At 46.0% G+C, this 22774-nt stretch overlaps 1 protein-coding gene across 1 annotated transcript in view; it reads right to left on the bottom strand.

Annotated features, from left to right (window-relative positions):
• Positions 1-2962, bottom strand: part of PTPN1 (protein tyrosine phosphatase non-receptor type 1) — a 31168-nt gene extending 28206 nt beyond the window's left edge. Inside the window, exon 1 of the mRNA XM_014876088.2 lies at positions 2809-2962. Within this exon, the coding sequence (XP_014731574.2) occupies positions 2809-2871 (63 nt within the window). The 5' untranslated portion in view covers positions 2872-2962. The remainder of the gene's footprint in view (positions 1-2808) is intronic.
• Between the last annotated feature and the right edge of the window lie 19812 nt (positions 2963-22774).

Below are 22774 nucleotides of genomic sequence, written 5' to 3'. Positions count from 1 at the left end.
ATGCTTTTCATTCCAATAGATGCTTCTAACGATATTTCTGCAGGGTGCATATCATTCACTTACCCTTAAGCTTTGTTTTCTGTTGCACACCTTTACCACAGTTAGCACATGGTAAAGCTCACATTCCTCTAACTTATTGTTTTATAGAAGAGGATTTTAATTCCAATGTGCCTTTCTTCTGCTTATGTTTCTCTAAAATACAAGCAACAGCCATAACCTGACCAATTCCTTTTCTCATTTGGCCTGAATAACCTCCACAGGATTTCATGGCTCATAGTTCTTGTAGCAAATAAATCTAGAGGAAAGTAAGGGACAGAAATGGGTATTAAAAACCAGACAAACCTTCAAAAAACTCCTCAGATTAACAAAACACAAAGAACTTAATGACTGTTCACCCTGCTCTGACCAGCTGCATAGAGAATGGTTCCACTATTGTGCAGCGCCCAAGATACTGTCACAAAATCACCTAAACAAGGTCTTCATTTTGAAATGTTGGTGTCCCCATCCTGTGATTACTTCTGCTGAAAAAAAGAAGGTAATCTAAATTCTCTTCTTTCCCAACTGTACTATCATAGCTGAACACAGCTTCCGCTCGTCCAAAAAAAAAGACGCATGGACAATTTTAACCCTTCCAAGTCATGTGGCACCCAGACAAGTCTCCCTCAGCCACACCTCCCTGGCCACTGCTAATTCCTCCCGGAGATGCTGGGCTGTATCTCAATAACGCACTGAGACAAGGAACAGGAGCAAGCTGCAGTGCACTTCACCTGAACACTGGTGAACATTTCTGGATTCCAGCAGTTACAGCCTGAACACTGAGGTACCAGGAACAATCACCCTGGGGGAAGATGTTTTTCTGCACCCATCACATACGTTGCTCTACTTACTGCATTCTTCAGCATTGGAGGAAAACTGCTTTGTTAATATCACAGCTCAGACACCGAAAGCACAGATTATAGAAAAGTACATTGTTCTTCCAGAGGTACATGACCTGCCAAGATGGTATTACCAACAGCTTATTTCAAAGCAGGATGCCATTGAGAAACTGAATTTCATGACATAGACGCACATATTTACTGATCAATCAGGGAAAAAAAAACAAGTGAAAAACACACCCCCTGTGTTGTCAATAGCTGGATGCAAATCAAGGAATCACTTTAGTCCTTTTTTAAATTGAATTTTAGTCCTCAATCAAAGCTCATGCTGTGCCACAGACTGACCAGGCCACTGAGTCATATCATTCAAAGAGAGCAGGACAAAAATATCACTGAATGCTGATCCCTCATTGAAAATTGGCCATTCCCTCATTCTGCTTAGATATTTCACTTCTGTAATTAAATTGTACCTGTAAAAATGAACCGCTTCAATTACAAAGCACTATTACTCAAAATCATTTCCTGAGCTCTAAGTCTGCAACACACCAAATCATCCAGAACTGTTCAGCAAAAACATAACGTCATATATCCACATGACTTTCAACTGATACAGTCAGCAAGCACTGACACTGGGCAGGGAAGGGAAATGTAGGAAATGGACCTTCTGAAAAGCACGCTCAACATTTCATGCTTGTTCTCTAAATGCCACACAACTGAAGATGTTCACCCTGCAAGCTACTGCTGCTAAAACTTGCCTGCTGTGATTCTGAAACTGAAGTCCATTTATTTCACTTCTATACCACTCCTCTCACTGGTCTATTGCCAGAGAAAATCACACCTAAAGAAGAGAAGCTCAAGGTCTGTTGCAAGCATGAACTTCAAGTCATTCATTTATGCAATATACCAGCTTAAACATTCAAATGGATGTTACAGCAATGCTGCCTGATCTGACTGAACAAATCCGCCCAGTCATTCATGTATTTCAGCTTCTCTTAAACTTCATTTCAGATAAAGGTGTGAAGAACTTTTAAAGATAAAAGCATTAATTTCTTGTACGTGAAGCTGGATGCAGAAGGGGAATACTATTGCAACCATTCACGTTTGTCACAGGGTTCTTTTAAATATCACCAAAAAATCTAAATGCAGTAAGGATACAATAAAAACCCAGCACCAGCTAGCTACACAAGTAATGCCAGCACGCTGTTCCAGGCTCTGATCTGTGATTAAGGTGACTGAAAAGCTAAATGCATTTTGATGCCCCCTTCGCTGCTCTTCTAACTCAAAGACAAATCCGATGGATGGCTCGGGAGGGGCAGCTCGAACAGCTCCTGCGGGGATGTGCCCAAAGCCGAGAATGTGCCCCTGGCCGAGGATGTGCCCCTAGATGAAAATGTGCCCATAGTCGAGGATGTGCCCCTGGATGAAAATGTGCCCCTGGCCGAGAATGTGCCCAGAGCGGAGAATGTGCTCCTGACCAAGGATGTGCTCACACCCGAGGATGTGCCCAGAGCCGACAATATGCTCCTAACCGAGGATGTGCTCACACCCCAGGATGTGCCCCTGCCCGAGGATGTGCTCACACCCGAGGATGTGCCCCTGCCCGAGGATGTGCCCCTGCCCGAGGATGTGCCCCGCCGCTCGTCCCGGGCGGGCAGTACCGAGCAGCGGCTGCCCCGCGGCCCCCGCCCTGCTCCGCTGTGCCCGGGGGTGCAGCCCGGCCGGGGTCCCTGTGCTCCTGAGGCGGGGAACGAGCGGTGCCCGGGCAGGGCAGAGCAGGGCTGGGCTGGGCAGGGCTGGGCTGGCCCTCGGGGCCGGAGCAGCACCGGCGGCATCGCGGGCAGCGGGAGGAGCGGGAGGCTGCGGGAATCAGCGCTCCTCAGTGTTCCCCAGCGTTTCCCCAGCGCTCCCCGGCGGGCCGGGCGCTGCCCCTCACCTGGTAGATGCTGGCCCAGCTGGCGGCCTGGTCGAGCCGCTGGAACTCCTTCTCGATCTCCATGGCGGGGGCCTGGCGCCCCGCGCCGCTCCGGCAGCTCCGGCTGCAGCTGCTGCCGAGGCCGCGGCGGCTCTGCCCGGCCCCCGCCCTCCTCCCGCTGCCGCCGGAACTGCGCACCCGCCCCGGCCACGCCAATTCCGGGGCGGTGGGAGCGGGGCCGCGCCCGCCCCAATGCCCGGGGGCTGAGGGGGCATCGTGGGCAGCGAGGGCCGAGGGGGCAGCGAGCGCTGGGAGCTCCGCCCGGGCCCCCGCGGCCCCCAGCGGGGCAGGCCCGGAGCTGCCCGCGGCTCCCCGCGCTCCCGGCCCGGCCCCGGCCCGGCGGAGGAGCCGCAGGGCAGCGGCGGCAGCGAGGACACGGCGGAGCGGAGCCGTTCTGCCCCCGGGCTGGGCTGTCCGGGCCGCCAGCAGCGGCTCCAGCCCCGTGTGCAGGGCCTGGCGTTCTCCTGGGGGCACAGCAAGGGCGCTGGGGACCGGCGGGGGGGTGGCAGTGCCAGGGCAGAGGGTTGGATGCGAGTCCGTGTGATCGCTTGGCGATGGGCAAGGCATTCTGTTGCTGCGGTCAGAACAGGGCAGGGTTTTCGCTCTTACACAGTCTGCAGGATGAAATGCAGTCGTGTCAGTTGCACCTTTTGATCTCAGAAATTCGACAAGCTCCGCATGGTGTTCGGTCATCTGTTCTCAGCCTTGCATTCCCACTCTGAAATTGACATTACTGTCCAGGAGCGATAGTTCTGGCCCAACAGGTAAACCTGTCAGTCTGCCTCAGCTTTTTCATAAAGCCATTCATTTCCAAATGGAGTTGTAGCTTACACAAAATCGAGAGCCCCCATCGTTACTCCTGGATTTGAAATCCAGGTATTGCAACCATACAGAGATATCCCAATCAAATCGATATTCAGCTGAAGATTTCACAGAGAAACCTAGAAAATCAGTGTATCTTACATTTCTTCATAAATCTCTGTCTATCATAGTGGCAATATGTGTGACAACGTTTTAAATGTCTCGGTCTATTTCAAGAAATGATTTTATTAAATAACTGCAGATTTTTGGGAGGTAGACTACTTAATAAATATTTGCTTTTACCTGTATATGCCCATATAAAAGAATTAAGAAGCAATTTGCAGCAGTGACACACATTGTGACTCGTTTTGCCAAAGCACAGCAAATTGATGGATGTGCTATGGAATTCTTGCTTTTCTTTTACATGCAGTGATATCCAGGGCTAGAAAACGGAGACCCTCACAATATGTGTATACCAATTTATGCCAAATCACAGAATCATGGAATCATTTGGGTTGGAAAAGCCCTCCAAGCCTATCGAGTCCCAGCTGTGCCCGATGCCCACATTGTCCCCATCCCAGAGCTCTGAGTGCCACCTCCAGGAATTGCTTGGACACCTTCAGGGATGGGAATCCAAACCTCCCTGGGCACTTCCAATGCCTGCCCACCCTTTCCATGAGAAATTCCTGCTGCTGTCCACCCTGAGCTCCCCTGGCCCAGCCTGAGGCCGTTCCCTCTCCTCCTGTCCCTGTTCCCTGGGATAAAATCCCAAATCCCCTCGTCTGTCCCTTCCTGTCAGGGAGTTGTGCAGAGCCAGAAGTTCCCTCTGATCCCCCTTTTCTCCAGGCTGAGCCCCTTCCCAGCTCGCTCAGACCCCCCCACAGGACGCCCCGGACCCTTCCCAGCTTTGTGGATATGCTCCCGCATAAAAGCTTCGTCTCTTTGGCACCGTAAGACACCCAGACATCCCATTGGGATGTTTTTGGGGTGGCCTGGTTTGCCGGAGCGTGGGAACAGCAGCAGCTGTGAGGGGCCGGGGGCGCCTCAGGGTCCGCACGGGGAGCGGGGCAGGAGCCGGGCGGTGTCACACGGCACCTGGGACAGCCTGGCACCGGGGACAGCCTGGCACCGGGGACAGCTTGGCAGTGTCACACAGCATCGGGGACAGCCTGGAGTCGAGATTCGGCTGGGACAGACCTGCAGGGGACAGGTGAGCAGAGATGAGAGTGAGGACAAGGAGATGCGGCATCACAGATCGAACCAGGGCTGAATGCCCGGCCAGGGGGGAGCGGGTCGGGGAGCCGTGTCACACCTGTGGTCCCTCAGGTATGTGAGGATTTGGGGGGGTCTCTCAGGTGTACAAGGGCCGGGGGAGTTACACAGGTGTGTGAGGATCTGGGGTCCCTCAAGTGTGTAAGGGTTGGCACGGGGTCCCTCAGGTGAGTGAGGACTGGGATCTCCCAGGTGTGTGAGGGTTGGGGGGATCCCTCAGGTGTGCAAGGACCGGAGTCCCTCAGGTGTGCAAGGGTTGAGGTCCCTCAGGTGTGCAAGAACCGGGGTCTCTCAGGCGTGCGAGGACAAGGGTCCCTCAAGTATGTGAGGATTGGGGGGGTCCCTCAGGTGTGCCAGAGCCGGGGTCCCTCAGGTGTGCGAGGGTTGGGGTCCATCAGGTGTGCCAGAGCCAGGGTCCCTCTCGTCACACCACAGGCGGTTCTCGGTGCCCGGAGGAGCTCGGGCCAGCAGCCCCCGGCCGCAGGTCGCCTGCAGCAGCGTTGGCAGGAGCCGCTTGGTGTCACTGCTCCATCGCGAGTGCTGCGGGAAGCGGGGGGGGGGACGCTGGAGCCAAACCCCGCTCGCCCCCGCGCCTCCTTCGGCAGCAGCGCCGGGGGCAGGTGCGGCACGGAGAGCTCTTCCTGCCGGCTTTTACACCATTTCTTCCCATCCCTCATTGTGAAAATGTATTTTTCCGTTGGCAGAATATTTCAGTCTGAAATGCTTCCGCAGGGAAAATTGGTCGTGGCATAGTTTGGCTTGTTTTGTAAGATTTTTTTTTTTGGTGGCTTCTGAACTCTTTCCTTCTTAGTAGGAAGCAGGGCAAATTAAAACAAATAAAAAACAAAAACCAAAATCAAACAAACAAACATACCCCCCCAAAAAACCTTACAGTACAATTTAGTGATGATTAGGATGGAAAAGGAAAGGCAATAGGAATGTCTGGATTGGAATTGTTACAGGAAGGTCTGTTTTCATGACATTTCCAGTCCTGGCTTGCAATAGAAGAAGGGTAAAATAATCTCTGGATTTATAACTCCCGCTGAAGCCAGAGGGGGCAATACCCCAGTGTTTACCCCAGTGCTGAATTGGACTCAACTGGCTCCATGCTTCTGGGTGCCTGTCCCAGCAGAGCTGAAGGTCTGAAATATATTCCAGCCAAGAATATGGGCTGAAAAGGCCACTTGAATCAGACCTCTGTGCCCTACAAACATGTTCACCCTTTAATGGATATTTAATCCTCAAATTGTGCCTCCACACAAGTGTAGAGTAGCAAAAAGTTTCCTAACAGCCTCTATGAAATTTATGATCTACCTTACAAAATACTAAAAGTTGCAAAATCTGCAAAGCATTGCAGGGGAAAAAAAAAACACAGAAGAGATTAAAAGTATTACTGGTGACTTAAATCCATATAATAATGGAGGATTAGGTAAATGAAAATGTTCTGTGGTCTCAGGACACAACCCTTCTTGCACTTTGCACAGAAGAAGGCAGTCCCTTCCCAAAATAATTCCAAGCTGTACAACCTGAGGCATGTTGCTTTTTCACCCCAGTATAGTCTGATACAGAGGTTTTAGTTTTCAAATTGTCCACCAGAGCCTGGCCCTTGAAATGACAATGAGAATCCAGGGAAAAGGGTTGGATCATGTTACTTATTTCTGCTCCATAAAGAAGGCAGGTGCTTGTCCAAACTCAATCCTACATTTCATATCCTCTCTTCATCCTCCACCGTTCAAAGCAACTTGATGGAGAAAGTTGCAAATCCACAAATGCATAAACTACACTGTGGAGTGGCAGGATATGTAAATTCAGGGCTCACTGCTCTGTCAGGCTTCAGCTTTTGGGAAACAAGTCCTGGATGGGATGGGGATGGGGATGGGATGGGATAATGGGATGGGATGGGATAACTTGAATGCTGTAAACAAGAGTAGGATATCGAAAACTCTGCTTACTGCCTCTGCTAAAGGAGAGTAATAATAACTCTGTGTGTGTGCGTGCCTGGGTACCTTCACTGTTTCAGATGTTTTAGAGCCTCCATGGGTTTGTTTGCAGGGTGTTTCATCCCCTGCTGTGGCAGGAGCAGGTAGAGGCAGAAATCTTTAATCCGAGCTGTAAATGACTGTCTCACCGTTGGATGGCACTCCAGTCCTTACTGCTCGTGGTGATCACAGCCTGGATTTTACTCGTGCACAGGATTTTTAAGTCAAGTAGTAACGATTAGGAAAACTATTTTTTATTGCTAATGTGATAATAGAGTAAAATTACACTTGCAGAGCTGGCTTTAGTTTCACAGTATTAGGCTTTAGGAGGTCTGTGTTGAAATCTTGTCAGATTGTTTAGTTTTCTAAATAAAGATTTCCAGATGCAGTTGGTTCTGTCACAAGGGACTCAGGTGTGATTTACTCTCTGGTGTCAGAAGAGATGTGTGTGTGTTTATGATTGTAAGGTAATTTATCCCCGGGCTTTCAGTCACTGTTTTATGCTTTATGCAGTAGTTTAGATTAATGAGAGAATGTTTTCAGCAACCCTTTCCTGAAGTGATCCTTTTTCCTTGCAGCAGATGCAGCATCCCTGAGCCTGGAATCACCTCCACCTCTACTTCCCAGGCCTGCAGAACGGTGAGTGCTCCAGTCTGGCAAGCAGAAATGTGTTTCCCCTCGCACTGAAGACACAAATATTCAAGGGAATGTCTGCATTTCATTCAAAGTTGTGACTGTTAGCTCAAATGTGAGTTACTGGTACAGCACTGGTTCCTACTGGGGCTGCTGTGTCCTTGGTGTCACTGTGAAATCAGGGCAAGATTTACCTGGGATTTACCAGCAGCCTTAGCTTGGAGCAAAGTGAGTTCTGTTTGTGCTTTGCTGGCTGCACTTGGGGCTGTGTGTCCAAGGCAAAGTGTGGCAGCAATACTGACCAAGCCTCTCCTCCTTTGCCACCTGCTGCTGGTTTCTGTGGTTTCCCACCCCTGCAGTTCTGCCAGCCCCAGGGTTTGTGCAGCTGCACTTGGGAATGGAGTCGGGAACACAGCTACTTTAAAAAGAAAAACAAAACCAAAATCCCCCAAAAAACACCACCACCACAACAACAACAACAACAAAAGTTTTCTTCTGGATTAGTTTTAAGCAAAATTTGGTTTCTAGTACAGTGAACCACATGGCACATAAACAATATTTCTAGAACAACAGAACATATTGATGCTGGGGCAGGAACAGAATAGATTAATATCAGTTCCATAAACCATTATTACTACTCAAGACTCCATCCTGAGACACCCTGGCCAATTCTACAGTTTCAGTGATCCACAGTAAATTTTGTTCTAAAATGTTGTTATTTGTATATTATTATTACTACTAGTAGTCCTACTATTATATTTGTGACAAAATCCATGCCAGCCATAAGTAAGATTGTAGTTACTACAAATATCTTGTGTGGAAAGAAGAGCCTGAATTTCTTTTTGTCTAGGACGAGAACAAGAGCCTTCTCATTTCAGGTAAGCCTTTAAATGGAAAAAATAGTGATAGGAAAATAAAAGCTTATCCATTTTAACCAGTATTTCCTTGGAACAAATGAGACTATTTTTATATTGTCCTCTAAAGAGCAGTTATTTCTGGAGGCACAGCTTAATACTTTTACAGTGTGAGAGTTTTATCACTATTTATTTATTCCCCATAAAGGAAGAGGAGCTCAGATCAAGTCCCTTTCGCTGAGTCCGAGGGGCTCAATAAAACTGCTTGGGAAGCTACCAGCACATTTGGGATGGCAGCAGGGAGATTTACACATTGTATTTCCCCAGCACTGTATATAAACAAGTATCTTCCAGATGAAACATTTTTTTTCCAAGTGAGATACAGTAAAAAATTCAAATCTGGCCCGGTTTGAAAAGTAAATGAGACGGAAAAATTCTTCTGGGGCAGGGCAAAAAAACCTCAGTGCATGGCTGGCCTTGGTGACCACCTGCCAGGAGAAGAGGGACCTGTGGAACTTTCTTCTCATGGATTATCTGAATCTTATCTGCTCAAACACTTCAGAGTTCAGGACAAGCAGCCAAAGTCAATTTCTGCTTAGAGCGTTTAAAACGAAAAATAAACAGGAGGGAGAAGTTGTGCGTGTGCAGGAGGAGGCGCTGGGGTGGGGAATGGGCAGGGTGGTGGGACTGGCACAGAATGCTTGAACCACATTGGCCCTTCTGGAATCCTCTTGGATCTATCCATCGTTTTCTCAAATGACAACGGGATTGCACAATCCATGATTGTGGTGGTGGAGAGCTGCTGGTGCTCTCTCTGACCTGCCAGGTAGGTGAAACAATTGCCAGTGTCAATTAGAGAACTGACTGTGTCATTATTCGAGGACAGTTATCTGATTCTGCAAAGCCTGGAAATGCCTTCTGAAATGTGTGAAACAGGAACAGAGCTTTCAGGTCTTTGTTAATATTTTAAAGTGCTAAAAAAAGTCCCAAACCAAGCCCCTTCACAGTGTGCACTGTCTGATGATCGAGATATCTGCTCTGTGCCTCCACCCTCCCACCTGAACCAGGTGTTCTCAGCCCAGACACCAAGCTACCTTAATGCTGAATGGAAATTTCTCTTTCAGCCTATTAACACCTTATTTATGGAATGTAAGGCCTTGTGTTCTTTGCTGTCCTGTCACCACTGCCTTTCAGAGCTGCTCTGTCCCAAAGGAAGCTCCAAGAATGATTATGGCCTTAGTGCCTTTACAAATCGGTTGCTTTCTCTGTCTCAGCACACCACATATGAATCCTCTCTGAGTACTCGTGATAAAGAATTTAATCACAACTTCTTTTCTTTAGAAACAAAACCTTTCCAGCAGGAATGAATCTCTCTTTTGTAGCTGATAAAATAGGAGAAAATTTAACCAAACCAATTTATTCTGGTTCCTATGAAAAATGTTGTCTGTGAAAACATGGAACACTTACAAAATATCAACATTTCACCCCTATCTGCATGTAGATCAATATGAATGGGTCACAGTGACCTCTCAGGGAGCAGGTGTGCATGGCAACCAAAACTAATATGTGTTTTAAGGACTAAGGCCCTTAAAAAAACAGAAGCTACCTTTATCCACAGAGGATCTGTTCCCAACAAGAAAATTTCTCTACTATTTTACAGTTAGTTTCAGGGTCATTTTAGCTTTTTGTTGTTGTTGTTGTTTTCCCCACAAGGAATTTTTAAGATGGAACAAGGGACTTAAAATTTCTGCTACAGCAAAGTATTTTCAAAGTGCTTTCAATTAGAACATCTTGTTTTATGAGGTGAAAAATCTCTGCTGCCAGAGTGCAGTCTGAAGTGCAGGAAAAGGCGGTGTCTTCACAGCAAATTGCAGCTTTTCAATGAAGCAGCATGTCTGAAATGCATTCCACCATGCAACACTTCAGTGAATCACAGTAGTCTGGGGTTCAAGGTTTAGTTTCCTTTTCTGAAATGGAAATATGTGACTGAGCTTGGAGGAGCAGGGATTGAGCAGTGCTTGGGAATGTTTTAGCAAAGCATCCTTTGATGAGAAAACACTTGTGGATGTGTACTTTTGACAAAAAAACGTCTAAGCCTCAGGTGTAGCCAAAGGAAGAGAAATGGAAAATGGAGAGGTGCAGTGCTTGGTGCAGCCCAGCTTTGCCTTGTGCCTCCTGTGTCTCACAGAAGCGTCTTAAAAATTGTCTGTTTGAGACTTGTCTGCCTTATACAAGGGTTATGTGCTCGTGTTCTCCTCTTGGAAAAGATTTGGAAGAATTTTAGTTTGTGTCAGATTTTGATACTTCAGGATATTTCTCAGGTGTTTATTCCTGCCCAGCCCCAAGTGGTTCAGGCAGTGTTACACCCCTGGCTTTTAGGCTTTGTGCAGTCTCACTGTGCATCTTTTCCACTCGTCCTCTTTGGGAAGGGCACCCTGCCTGTCCTGCATGTGTTGCCCAGATGAGCAGAGCCATGGGATGCGTGATCCACCTCGTGGCTTGGAATTCTGGCACCCTGTCCCTGCTTGGAATAGGTGGGGCTATGCACACCCAAAACCAAAATTGTGTGTTGGGACAATAAGACAGTTGGGGCTTGTTTGTGTTTAGGTTTGCACATTCTGCACATAAGCCATTGATCCCGAGTAAATAATGGACAAGAGGAAATCCATTAAATATGTTATTCAAAATATCATAGAACTTGTCAAATTAATGATTTCACAAGAGGCATCCAACCAATTGTTTTTTTGCAGTACAGCAGTTTTTTAGGGATTAGAGAAAATCCAAGCTGTTGGCAGGCAAAATCCAGCTGAGGTGAGATCAAAATTTTGCATTAGAGCTTAAAAGTATGGAAAATGTTGAATTGAATAATTGTCTTTTTTTTTTTTTTAATTTTTTTTTTCTTCTCTCATGAAGAAGCTTTTATCAATGCAAAGCCAGGCATGGGAGAAGGATGGATATGTGAGACTGAGGGCAGTTGCTGTTGACCAAAGAGTGGTAAATGCTCAGTAATGAATCTTTGGTCAAAGAGAAGTTGCTCAGTGAGATGTGAAGCTAGCAGAGCATCCATTACAAATTGAGAGATAAATCTGTGGCTACTTTGAAAATATTCTTTATTGCTCAAACTAAGAGCAGTCAATAAGAATATCTTACAAAGGGGATGGAAAAAAATAATGTTACAATTATGGTTTAATTGCTATGAGATTAGAAAACTGAAATGACTTCTAATTTAGTCATTATGAAATAATGTCAAATTGATAGGTAATCTTTTTTTCCATGTTGGGGTTTTAATTCAAACTAACATTTCTGAGGCCAGGATAAGCTTTCAGTGATAGTGTGACTTGACAAAAATTCCCTTTCATTTATCCATAGATGTGGTGGGTGCAGCTTGCAGTCCACTGCAGACACTGTCCCGTGGTGTTCCAGCAGTGCTCAGTTTTATCAGCTGTCATAATTAACTGTGCCTACACTGCTCCTGCTGATTAGCAGGCATTGGATAACGAGATAACCAAGGTCTGAGAGGTTTATTAGACACTGGCAGCCCAGTTAAAACTCTCCATGGACAGATATGTGGGCTTGGGCAGGGCATTTTTTCCATGCAATGTGGGGATGCTATTGTCCAGATTTGTCTCATTTCAGCTTAAATAGTTCCAGATTTCAACGAAGCACAATGTTTGTGAACTTTTTCCACTTTGTTTGTCCCTGATGGCTGGGGATATTCAGCTGAAAAGGGGTTTGGACACTCCACTCACTGGTGCTGTGAGTCTGGTGACCCGGGCCAAGGGGGATTGCTGAAATTGGCTTGGAATGCACAGGGGATATTCGTGACTCTGGTTTAGCCTCACACTGTGGAAGGAAGGGCACAACTCGTTTTGTCCTTCCTGCCTGAAGTGAGCAGGAGCAGAGTCCTCGAAGAGACACTGAAATTCAGAGAGTGGTTTGGGGGCATTTGCTGAGCAGCCTCAGATTCCAGAGGAACTGAAACTCAGAATTTTCTGTGAGGAGCCCAAGAACTCCAACAAACAGGAAGGTGATGGACATCTTCAGAAGAGTTTCTTGAGGATTACATTTTAAGTTACTGTCATAAACGTTTGTTTCCAAAATTAATTTCATGATAGACTACCATAAGATTCATAGTTCAGGAAATTCCTCCTAGGAACTTCTACAAGTCAATGGCTGCAATGCTGCAGCTGTGGGTTTCAGTGATGGAGCTCTGGTGGTTGTCAATCTGGCATTCTAAATTCATATCAGCAACACCCATTGCAGTTGTTGCTATTCCAATATTTCCTACTCTTTTTTATAGTTATTATTATTTTATTTCTGTGCTTAGCAGTTGGTTTGGAAGCCTGTTGGTCTTTGTTTTTTACCCAGCACCTTAATTATGGCTATGAAGAGACTGACAAGATTGCTTTTCTGTCCTTAAACCACCTTCTGAGTTTTGTGTACTAACACTGCAAAGTCTCTACTTAAAGACCTGTTTAATATTTAACTCAAATAAACAGGACAAAGATTTTAAAAATACAAATCTATTGCAGACCAAAAAAGAAATCTTTGGATAATTGTGTTTCAAATAATTTGAAGTAAAAAAGCAAGAAATTACAGGCCTTTTGGAGCACTTCAGCAAGTGCTGCAAAGAGTAGAATGGAAAGTATTAAATATTTTAGGAAATCTTTTTTGCTGTGTGCTGCCTGTGTTAATAAGATTGGTGCTTTGGAGTAGTAACCTAAGGTGCTGTGCAGAAAAACAAAATATTGGACCTGGCAGAGCTGATTGGATTTTCTGCTGATTTTCCCTCAGCCTCGTTCTCTAAACTCCCTCTTCCCAGCCAGGGTGATAAGTTTGTGCTTGTTGCTGTTTTTTTCCATGGCAGGACTTCTGTCCCAGTGCCAGCACATTATGTTCCTGGTTAGAGCCGTGACGTCAAATGGCACCTGGCTCCAGGCCAGGGAATGCTGCTGGGAAGGGCTGAATGAAGAAATGAATGAATGAATGGATTTTTCAACTCACATTGTAGCTGCCTCTTTGGGAGCCAGGAATCCTCTGCAATGTTCAGTCAGCTGAACATTTATCAGTGCTCCTCTACAGAACTGCGAGGAGCTTCAGTGGGGATTCACGATTTGGGCAGCAATTCGGGGAAAATGTTGTGATAAACTTCGTGTTCACAGCTGGGCACAACAGGAGAAGCATGAAGGAAGAGAGATGTGATTCAGTGCAAAGTGGCTGCTAAATTCTAAATATAGTAAGTGGGAGAAGCCTGAGCCTGGAATAGTCACTGTCGAGTGCTCAGAAACTGAAACAGAACCACACATTCCAAATTGTAAACATTCCTGTGAGCTCACCAAGTATACATTTCTTTTAAAAATAATATCCTTATCTCTGCATGACAATACACTTCTGTTACCTGAACAATTGCAATATGGAGGGATCCAAATTGTAAAAATTCAAATCAGGATTCACCGTGATTGTCTGTAGGAAGTTTTAGCTCCTGCAATCTGTTTCCCTGTCCTCTCCAATGCCCAGCCTTGCATGGAAGAGATGATCTTCCTGTGACAGTGCTGTACCTGCTTGCCTTCAGCTTCATTGTCTGCAGCTCCTCAACAGCTGCTTGCACAGAAAGAGTAAATGGAATTTTAGAGCACCCTCAGAAGTTAGCTACTGCTCAGGTTTGGCAGGAGAACAGAGCACAGCCCTGAATTTATAAGGGAATCCACAGATGGAAGCTGCACGGATGGAGGATGTGGCACAACGTGCCAGCTGGGCCCTTGTGATGTGCAAACCCAGGAACTGCTGAATTTGGGGCTGTCTAGTTATACTCAGAGTTCTAAGAACATCATTGAACAAGTCTGTGCACTCAGAGTATTATAATAAATGTTTTACTCTTTCAGAATTAAAAGTCCCTGTAATCCAGAGTGAAGAAGAATTCACACTACTAAATTAATTTTGCTAATTGCTGTTGCTCTTCCATGAATATAAAGGTGCACTTCTAAGTCTTCCACTCATTAGGAAGCAGTATAACAATTATAACTAATTTGGCATCCAAGAGATGCACAATACCCTGTTGTAGAAAAATACCTGTATTCTTGGACATGTTTCTTTGAAAGGATTCATGCACCTCAGAGAAAGCACGACTTCCTGAGTATTGTGTAAAGTGACAAATACGTTTTTTCATGCCAGATCGATCCAAAGATACATAAAACTCATTGTTCCACCTAAGTGACTACATTCTCTAATTAAGGCATAATGCACATTTATGTGTGTGATTGCCTTCCCTCACTTGGGCCATGCCCATGAAATTGGGAGTATTTGTGACAGAGTTAAGGACACACATGAGGATGTGCAGCAGGAAAAGCCTGGGTTTAAACACCAGCCTCTAAAACCATGGATGCTCTACAGTATCAACTGATTAGTCAGGACAATGGAGGGAAAAGCTCTTTTGTGATCCTTTTTTTTTTTTTTCTAATTCTGACAAAATGATGAATTGAAGAAAGCCCAGGGCTCTTCAGTGCTTTGCTTTGCCTCCTCCAAGCCCTTCTCATGCCCCTCTTCACACCTCTCACCTCCCCAGAGGCCCCAGTGCAGACCCAGCCTCTGGCTTTAGTTCTCCAGGGCTCCTCTGCTCAGACTGAGCAGCTCCTTTATTCCCACAGAAATAAAGGGAGCAGTGGTGGGTGTGGGAATTTTGTCATGGTTGGACCTCAGAACTTCATCTTTTATTTGGGTTGGTTCCCCCAAATTTCCATGCTGCTGGCCCAACAATTCAAACTGTTCTGCTCAGCTGATGATAGGGCTGGACTCTATGGTGGCACTTTGGAGTCCAGACAGTGTCACAACACATGACTACAAAGAGGTAAAAAATGACAATTAACTGGACTTCCTTGAACCTTCCCAGAAATATTCTGATTTATTCATAGCAAAGGTTCCGAGCTGCTCATGTTTAACTGAACCACTTCACTCATCCCTAAATGAAAACAGTTGCAAACAGTGTCCAACGTACATAGCCCCAGGCACTGCAAAACAATCAGATGAAAAGACTTTTCTTTGTCTTATTTATTTACTTGAAGCTAAAGAAAATGCCAAAATTCTGCCCTTGAATAAATCACCACTTTTTACATGCTTTACCCCAGGCACAAGTTCCAGTTTTTTCCTAACTTATGAGTTGTTTTTGTTTGTATTTGTGTTTGTGTATTTTTTATATCTGAGTTGTTTACTTTTCCTGCTTCTTAAAATTGTCTCTTCTCTTTAGAAGTAGGGGAGTAGGAAAGAAATTGAGGTGAAACCACAACATGTTTTCATTTTCATGTAACAAACAGATCTTTTTTCACAAGCTTCTTGAGGCACTAAATACCAAATATGGCTTGGGACAATAAATTATAATATTCTTCAGAGAATGCAGGGCTGGGAAAAGAAGAAATTCAAGTGTTTGCAACATGTTTTAAGAGAGATAGCTGACTGAGATTTCATTAACTCTACATTGTCTCATCATTTGTATTTGTAAAAGATGCTCTTGGTGTTATTTATCCTTTTACTGCTCACTTTCAGTGGGACTGAGTCCTTGCAAGTGTATGTACCATTATTTCTGGTTTTCAAATGCATCTCTTACAAATTTAGCAAAACGCCCATGAGGCTGAGGCTGCCATGCTCAGAAGGAGTGTCCTGTGTCAGTCTGCACTAGTGGCTGCTTGGTGAAGGCTCTGTGGTTTGGAAATGGAATTTGAGGAGTGCAGCAGGTCAGGCAATCAGCACCAGAGCAGCCTCTGCAGGGGCAGGTATAAAACTGCTCTTGCCACTCATTTCACAAAGGGCTGAGTTACAAAAACGTTGTCCAGGAGTGTTCCCTGTTGCTGTCACTGCAGTGTGAGGAGCAGCAATCAGTTTGAACCATCCAGGGGAAGGTTCTGCAGGAATTAAAATGATGCAAAGGAGTCTCAGTGTAAGGAGACAGAGTTTGGGTTGTTGTGAGTGGGAAATTACTCCTTGGGTGCCTTCTGTCAGAATCTATAGATACCTTCACATCAGGATTAGATTTAATTTCCTACAGTCTCTGTGGGGCATGGAGCTGATCCCAGTGTTCCCATGTCCTGCAGGGACCCAGGGACACTCAGCAGAGACAATTTAGTTTCTGCACCCTGATTCTGTCACTGTGTCCTGGCTTCACCTCCTCTCGCCCAAAGTAGAATTCTTTCCTTCCTTGATCACTCAGTGTAACATTCATTTCTTATCACCACATGAACCTCACATACCTATGTGCTCAAACAAACTGTGCAAAAATTAGCTGGGCAGGTCCTGCAAAAGGCCAAAGCATTTAAGGTGTCCTGCTTTAACAACCTCCACTGAAAAATGTAAATGTCATTGATAATGAGATGATGGATGAGATAGGGAACAATTCCTGTCTTCTGCCTCCTCCTGCTGCTGTAGAACTCAGAGGTGAACTCTGCATATTGAGGTTTGTCCTGAGAAAAATGAACACTGAAAAGTAAATACTTGTTTATTAGGTGAAATGGCTTTATCAAGGACTGCACTGATTATTTTAATTATGAATGGGAAAAAAGAATCTTCTGCCTTTGGAGCTCTGAAGTGGTTAAAATTGTGAACTAATTTTATATGAGACATTAATAGATTAGACCACCTGCCTGAAATGTGTTACAACCTCCCAACCCCCTCTGATGGCAGATGCTGCCTCAGATTGAAAAGCTGAACTCTGTGTTAAGCCAGACCAGCACCAGAGGCATCCAAGCAGAGCATTCCTGTGCCCTTGATGGGACAACTCCACGGTTCTCTGCCATATGTTCTTGGAGAAGCTGAGCAGTGGGTGCCAGGATTATTGGCAGGTGCTGATGAATGGGACGTGGAGTTTTTGAGGAAATGCTCAAACTCACTGACCCATACCAGCACAAGTCCCAGAGCAGCCCTGGCAGCTGCACACGCTGTACCTGGCAGCTCAGGCACCACGGGATGATTGTTTACTCTGCTGTTCTATCTCAGGAGCCGTGCAGGTGTGTCCTGTGTGGGCAGATAGCACAGGAGGGGCTGCCAGGGAGGGAATGTTTAAGAAGTAGGATGAGAACGAGCAGAGTGCTGCCTCGGGAACGTTTCACTGAGCCCCAAGTGATTTTAAAAGCCATGGAAAGGGTTTGAAGTGCTGAGAAGAGCAGCTGGGTGCTTTGAGGTTTGCTGCAAAGTGAACTCACAGTGTTCAAATACCAACATGTATCATTATGGTAATTGTGGAATATTGTAGTAATAGCGGGTTTTGCCTATGCAAAGTGCAAGTAATAGGACTTAGAACATATCTTAGCCTTGAGAGAGGGAAAAATGCAGCTGCCTCTGAGCAGATGGGAGATGTCAGTGGTTTAGAGCACGTGGTTTTAGACTCCCGAGATTTTACTGAAATCAGGCTGCACCTCACTGCCCACCTGATTTGGGCTTGGCACATTGACACATGAATATTTCTGTCTATTGACACATGAATATTTCTGTCTATTGACACATGAACATTTGGGGTTTTCTTCAAGATGTCAGCGTAGTGTTTATCTCAGAACTAACAGAGATACTGCTTGGAGGGGGCTTTTATTGAAAACTTGTTCAAACTTTTGCTGAAACAGGGCGAGCTGGGTCACTGCAGTGTGTAAATCAGAGTTAGGAGTCGCTGTACATCTGAAAATAGGGGCTGTTTGACAGAGCTGGGTGGGAGCAGAGCTTTAATTTGCATGAATACAAACCCATTCCGATTGATAAAATTCCCTGGGGGTAAATCACCATTTCTATGTTGTTTCTTGCCTTGGGGGAAGTGTAAGCAGCGTTTCTGTCACTTGAGACAGAGCTGTCAGTTCAGACAAAGATTTCTACTCTAAACTATATAAATTGAGGAGTCTTTAGTTTACAAGCAGTTACAAATTGTGAGGAATTGTTTTCCAATCACTTCTGCTGCGTTTCTACAGGTATTGCTTCAGCTGCTGCTTTGAAGCCACCCTCATTTACACCACTATAAATGAGAGGAGAAATGGGCTGCTTTGATTGCTTGGAAAATTTACCGTGAAATGTTGAGATTGTTTACAGGGGTGTTCAGTGTCTGCAGGCAGAAGCGATGCTTCCATAAACAAAAAAGAAAATTTTTAAAAAAAGTGCTAAAAATCCGCATTCATGCAAAATGCAAGACTAATTCTAGATTAAATTCAAGAAAACTCCCTTGACTCTGTACCCAGAGTGTGGAATATTTCAGGTGTGCCAGCGTGGTGGGGAGCAGGCCATGAGCCAGCTGAGCACACCCCATATGGTGACACTTCCTTTTCCACTACATTTTGTGGATATTTGCATTGAAGAGAACATTTTTGCTGGTATGGATGAAACAGCAATGAAAATATTTTTGTAGGATCCTAGGATGGAGGGTTTTGCCAGTTCATAAATGCATGCAATGGAAACAATGCTTCTGAATAAAATCAAAATGCTAAATGAACTGTTCATCATCCCAGTGTTTCCATTTGGAATGCTGAATAAAGAGTCCTATTTCTAATCCAAGGCAGTTTTTATTATCTCTCAGTGCATTTAGCACAAGCACGGACCAGTTCTGGAATCAGCCAGGGTACAGCTTGAATAAGAGGGAAGTTATTTTCTGCACAAACACTAGATTTATTAAGGTCTATTTTTTTTTCTCTCATGAAAGACTAGTTACAACTAGTTTGAGGAAGCCATCAGAACATTTTATACATCCTCGGGATCTTAGAGAAACGAAGGTGGATTGGCAGCCCTGCACAAACAGTGCTGCACCCAGAGCTGGTACATCTTCCACAGAATTCCCAGGTATCCTGCTCTGGATCGTCCATCGTCCTGCAGAACTGATATAAAACTGGGATTCTACCAAGCCCAGCGTGATTAAGTCAGGCTAAAGGTGGACATGTTCCCAGCTTTCTAAAATGAAGATGGTTTTTATTTTCTTGCCCATCTCACCCCTCCAAGGACACTCCTGACACTGGCAGGGCAGTGCTGGGTGCTCTGCACCGATGGCTTCGTTAATTACCCCGCTAATTGCCTTGCTGCTGACACACCTCGTGACTCAGTACAGACACAGAAACGGGTGATGCCTCCGACTCCACTCATCTTCATGCTCCTCAATAAAAAAAAAAATCATTTTTCTGTTGATCCCTCTCTGGGGGCCTGTTTAATGTTTCCCACAGTGCAGGAAAACTGCAGCAGAAGGTCTCAGCAGAGCCAACATCCACTGTGACCTTGTGCACAGCTTCGGGAGGGGAAACTTTGCTTTCTCCAGGAGCTGCAGCAGCTCCCTGCACTTGGCTGTCTTCATTGCTTTTATGGCTCTTAAATGCACTTTCAATTCTACACGATTTTCTGCTGTTCCGTGAGGGGGGGAAAAAAAGATTTAGATATTTAACTATTTATTATTTTTTTTCCTGACTTTTTATTAGCTGAAGCACAACTATGAAGCATTTGCATATATTTTTCCCAACACTTGGACTTAACTTAGTTTGATCATTAAATGTCTTTTAGTTGGTTGGTTTATGCTTATTCAGTAAGGGTTCCTTAGAAGATTTTCTATGGAAATTCATTAGTCTGGGTGCATTTGGAGATTGAATTTGAAGTTTATTCTCTCAGGACTGAGAGAGTTTGTTTAGCTTTGTACAGGTAATCCCCCTGACTGCCTCTTTTCCTGGTCTATCAGATACTTAATTCTGGCCAGCTGCTGGCTTTTGTAACAAGAATTCATTTTTATTGAGTTTTAAATATCTAAATAAGTTTAGAAATCTTTGAATGTGTAGGCACATCTGTATGCCTCTGTATGTGGTCACCAGTGGGGCTGACATAAAGGGAAAGGCAGGAGAAATTACTGTGCTGTAAATCTACCATCAGCTAAATCTGATTCTTTTTGAACCATTAAGCTGAACTGGTGCCAGAGAGAATTGTTGTGTTGCTGGAACTAAGTAAATGCATATTGCAGAGTAAATGGAAATGTGTAAGGAATGCTGCCTGTTTGGAAGTGCATTAATCTAACACAACTGCAGGCTGTACTCAGTGTCATGATTGAATGCAAAGAAAAACAAAATTGTGCCTGATGAAAACATCTGGGTTCAAATCTTGATGCCAGTAAATTCTTCCCCCACTGGTAAAAAAGATTGTAAAGTCACATTCTTTTTGGGTTATGTGATTCCTAGGAATTTTCTACAGAGTCCTGCAGCTCTTCTCCTAAACCCACAGCTGGCAATGGCCGTGTTTGGGATCCAGCACAGAGCAAAGGCTGTGCCTCACCTGTGCTGGGATACACCTGGGATCCAGCACAGGGCAAGGGCTGTGCCTCACCTGTGCTGGGATACACCTGGGATCCAGCACAGAGCAAGGGCTGTGCCTCACCTGTGCTGGGATACACCTGGGATCCAGCACAGGGCAAGGGCTGTGCCTCACCTGTGCTGGGATACACCTGGGATCCAGCACAGAGCAAGGGCTGTGCTTCACCTGTGCTGGGATACACCTGGGATCCAGCACAGAGCAAGGGCTGTGCCTCACCTGTGCTGGGATACACCTGGGATCCAGCACAGAGCAAGGGCTGTGCCTCACCTGTGCTGGGATACACCTGGGATCCAGCACAGGGCAAGGGCTGTGCCTCACCTGTGCTGGGATACAGCTGGGATCCAGCACAGGGCAAGGGCTGTGCCTCACCTGTGCTGGGATACAGCTGGGATCCAGCACAGGGCAAGGGCTGTGCCTCACCTGTGCTGGGATACAGCTGGCAGGGAGGGGAGAGTTCACCTTCGTTCAGGGAATTATGGACTAAATGGGCATTATCCTCCATGGATGGAATATGGGATTCACAGCCTGAGAATTCCTGCCTTCCCTGTGAGCTAGGAATTGTCTTCAGACGCAGGAATACAGAACTGGAGAGGTGGGAATGTGGGGCTGAGGGAGGTAGCAACAAAGGATAATATGAGAGTGGGATGTAAGTGTAGAGAAATGAGGGGTTCTGAGGGCAGCAAGGAGTGCAGTTCTCAGCCCCATGAAAATTCTAGAACGTGGCTCAAAAAGTTAGGAAGTGAATACCTCTGCACCTAACCAGTGCTTTTCTGGCTGTGTACACTTTCCTGTTGTAAACTGATTTGGCTCATTCTTAGTCCCCTGCCAAAATCTCCCACTCCCAGCCAGGCAGGTTCTGTGTTCTCAGCTGGGTCCCTGCACATCCAGCTGTGAGTGGTGTGCACTGCTCCCTGTCGGTGTGCAGCCCTCCCTGGGGAGCTGTGCCATGGCCCTGGAGAGCTGCCCCAGGCTCCAACTGCATCCTGAACGACAGAGTCCATCAGCTGGACATGGAAAGGTTCTTTCACTGAATTATGAGCAAAGAGGGAAGGATGGGATGGAGGTGTTCTTCCCGAGCTTTATTCTGAACATGAGAAAATGCAGAGTAGCAATCCTTGCCAAGGCTATTACGTGGTTATTTCCAGTAAAAACATCCAAACAGTTTGTGAGCACGGGGACAGTGGTTGTTATTCAGAACAAACTCCCTCTGTAACCACTCATGTTGAGCCAGCTTAGCCTTAGTCTCTGCCCAGGCCACGTTGCAGTTGGCTCCAGCAGCCCCTCAGTGCAGGGTGCTCTGTCCCTGGCCCAGGTGCTGCCAGCAGGTAGAGCTCTGTCAGGGTAACTGCAGCCCTGCAGCCAGCACAGCAGGATTTTAGGTCATGTCTGTGTGAGCTGCTTGGACTTTACTCAGCTGTAATCATGGCTGGGATCCCAATCCAAACAAGCCCTGGGGGTATGTCTGCACCAGCTCAGAGCATGAGTGCCACATGTACGGGCTTGGGAGAGCTGCCTTGAGACACCAGCAGGGGTGGAATGGCAGCATCAGCTCCCCAAGGAGTGTCTGAGCACTCTGGGGCTTGGGGCAGGTACACCAGGGCAGGTGGAATTTCAGCATCAGCTCCCCAAAGAGTGTCTGAGCACTCTGGGGTTTGGGGCAGGTACAACAGGACAGGTGGAATTTCAGCATCAGCTCCCCAAAGAGTGTCTGAGCACTCGGGTTTGGGGCAGGTACAACAGGACAGGTGGAATTTCAGGGTCACTCAGTGGAGCCTCTGGCTGCAGTGCAGGAGCTCTATAAAGCTGCTCAGAGTTCTAGAAAATAGGCCATTGACTGGAAAAAACCCCAAATCATGTAAAAGCAACTTGTCTCTGCTCCATTGCCAGGAGTGAGATCTGAAGCTCAAACCCACAGGAAGCAGTCACAGTTTCCTGCTCACTACAGGGTACATGTGTGACATCTTTTCAGGTCAGAAACGAGGTACAGGCTCCCATCATGACCTCAGTGTGGGAGCTACAGATAGTTTCTTCAGTAGTTTTTTCAGGTAGTTTTTTTAGTGTTGCTCTGGTTTGAAATTAGAACAAAGGAAGGAA

Source organism: Sturnus vulgaris, chromosome 17, assembly GCF_052056855.1.
Source record: "Sturnus vulgaris isolate bStuVul1 chromosome 17, bStuVul1.hap1, whole genome shotgun sequence".
Taxonomy (NCBI): domain Eukaryota; kingdom Metazoa; phylum Chordata; class Aves; order Passeriformes; family Sturnidae; genus Sturnus; species Sturnus vulgaris.
The sequence above is the reverse complement of the archived record's forward strand: the minus strand, read 5'-3'. Positions and strand labels throughout refer to the sequence as shown.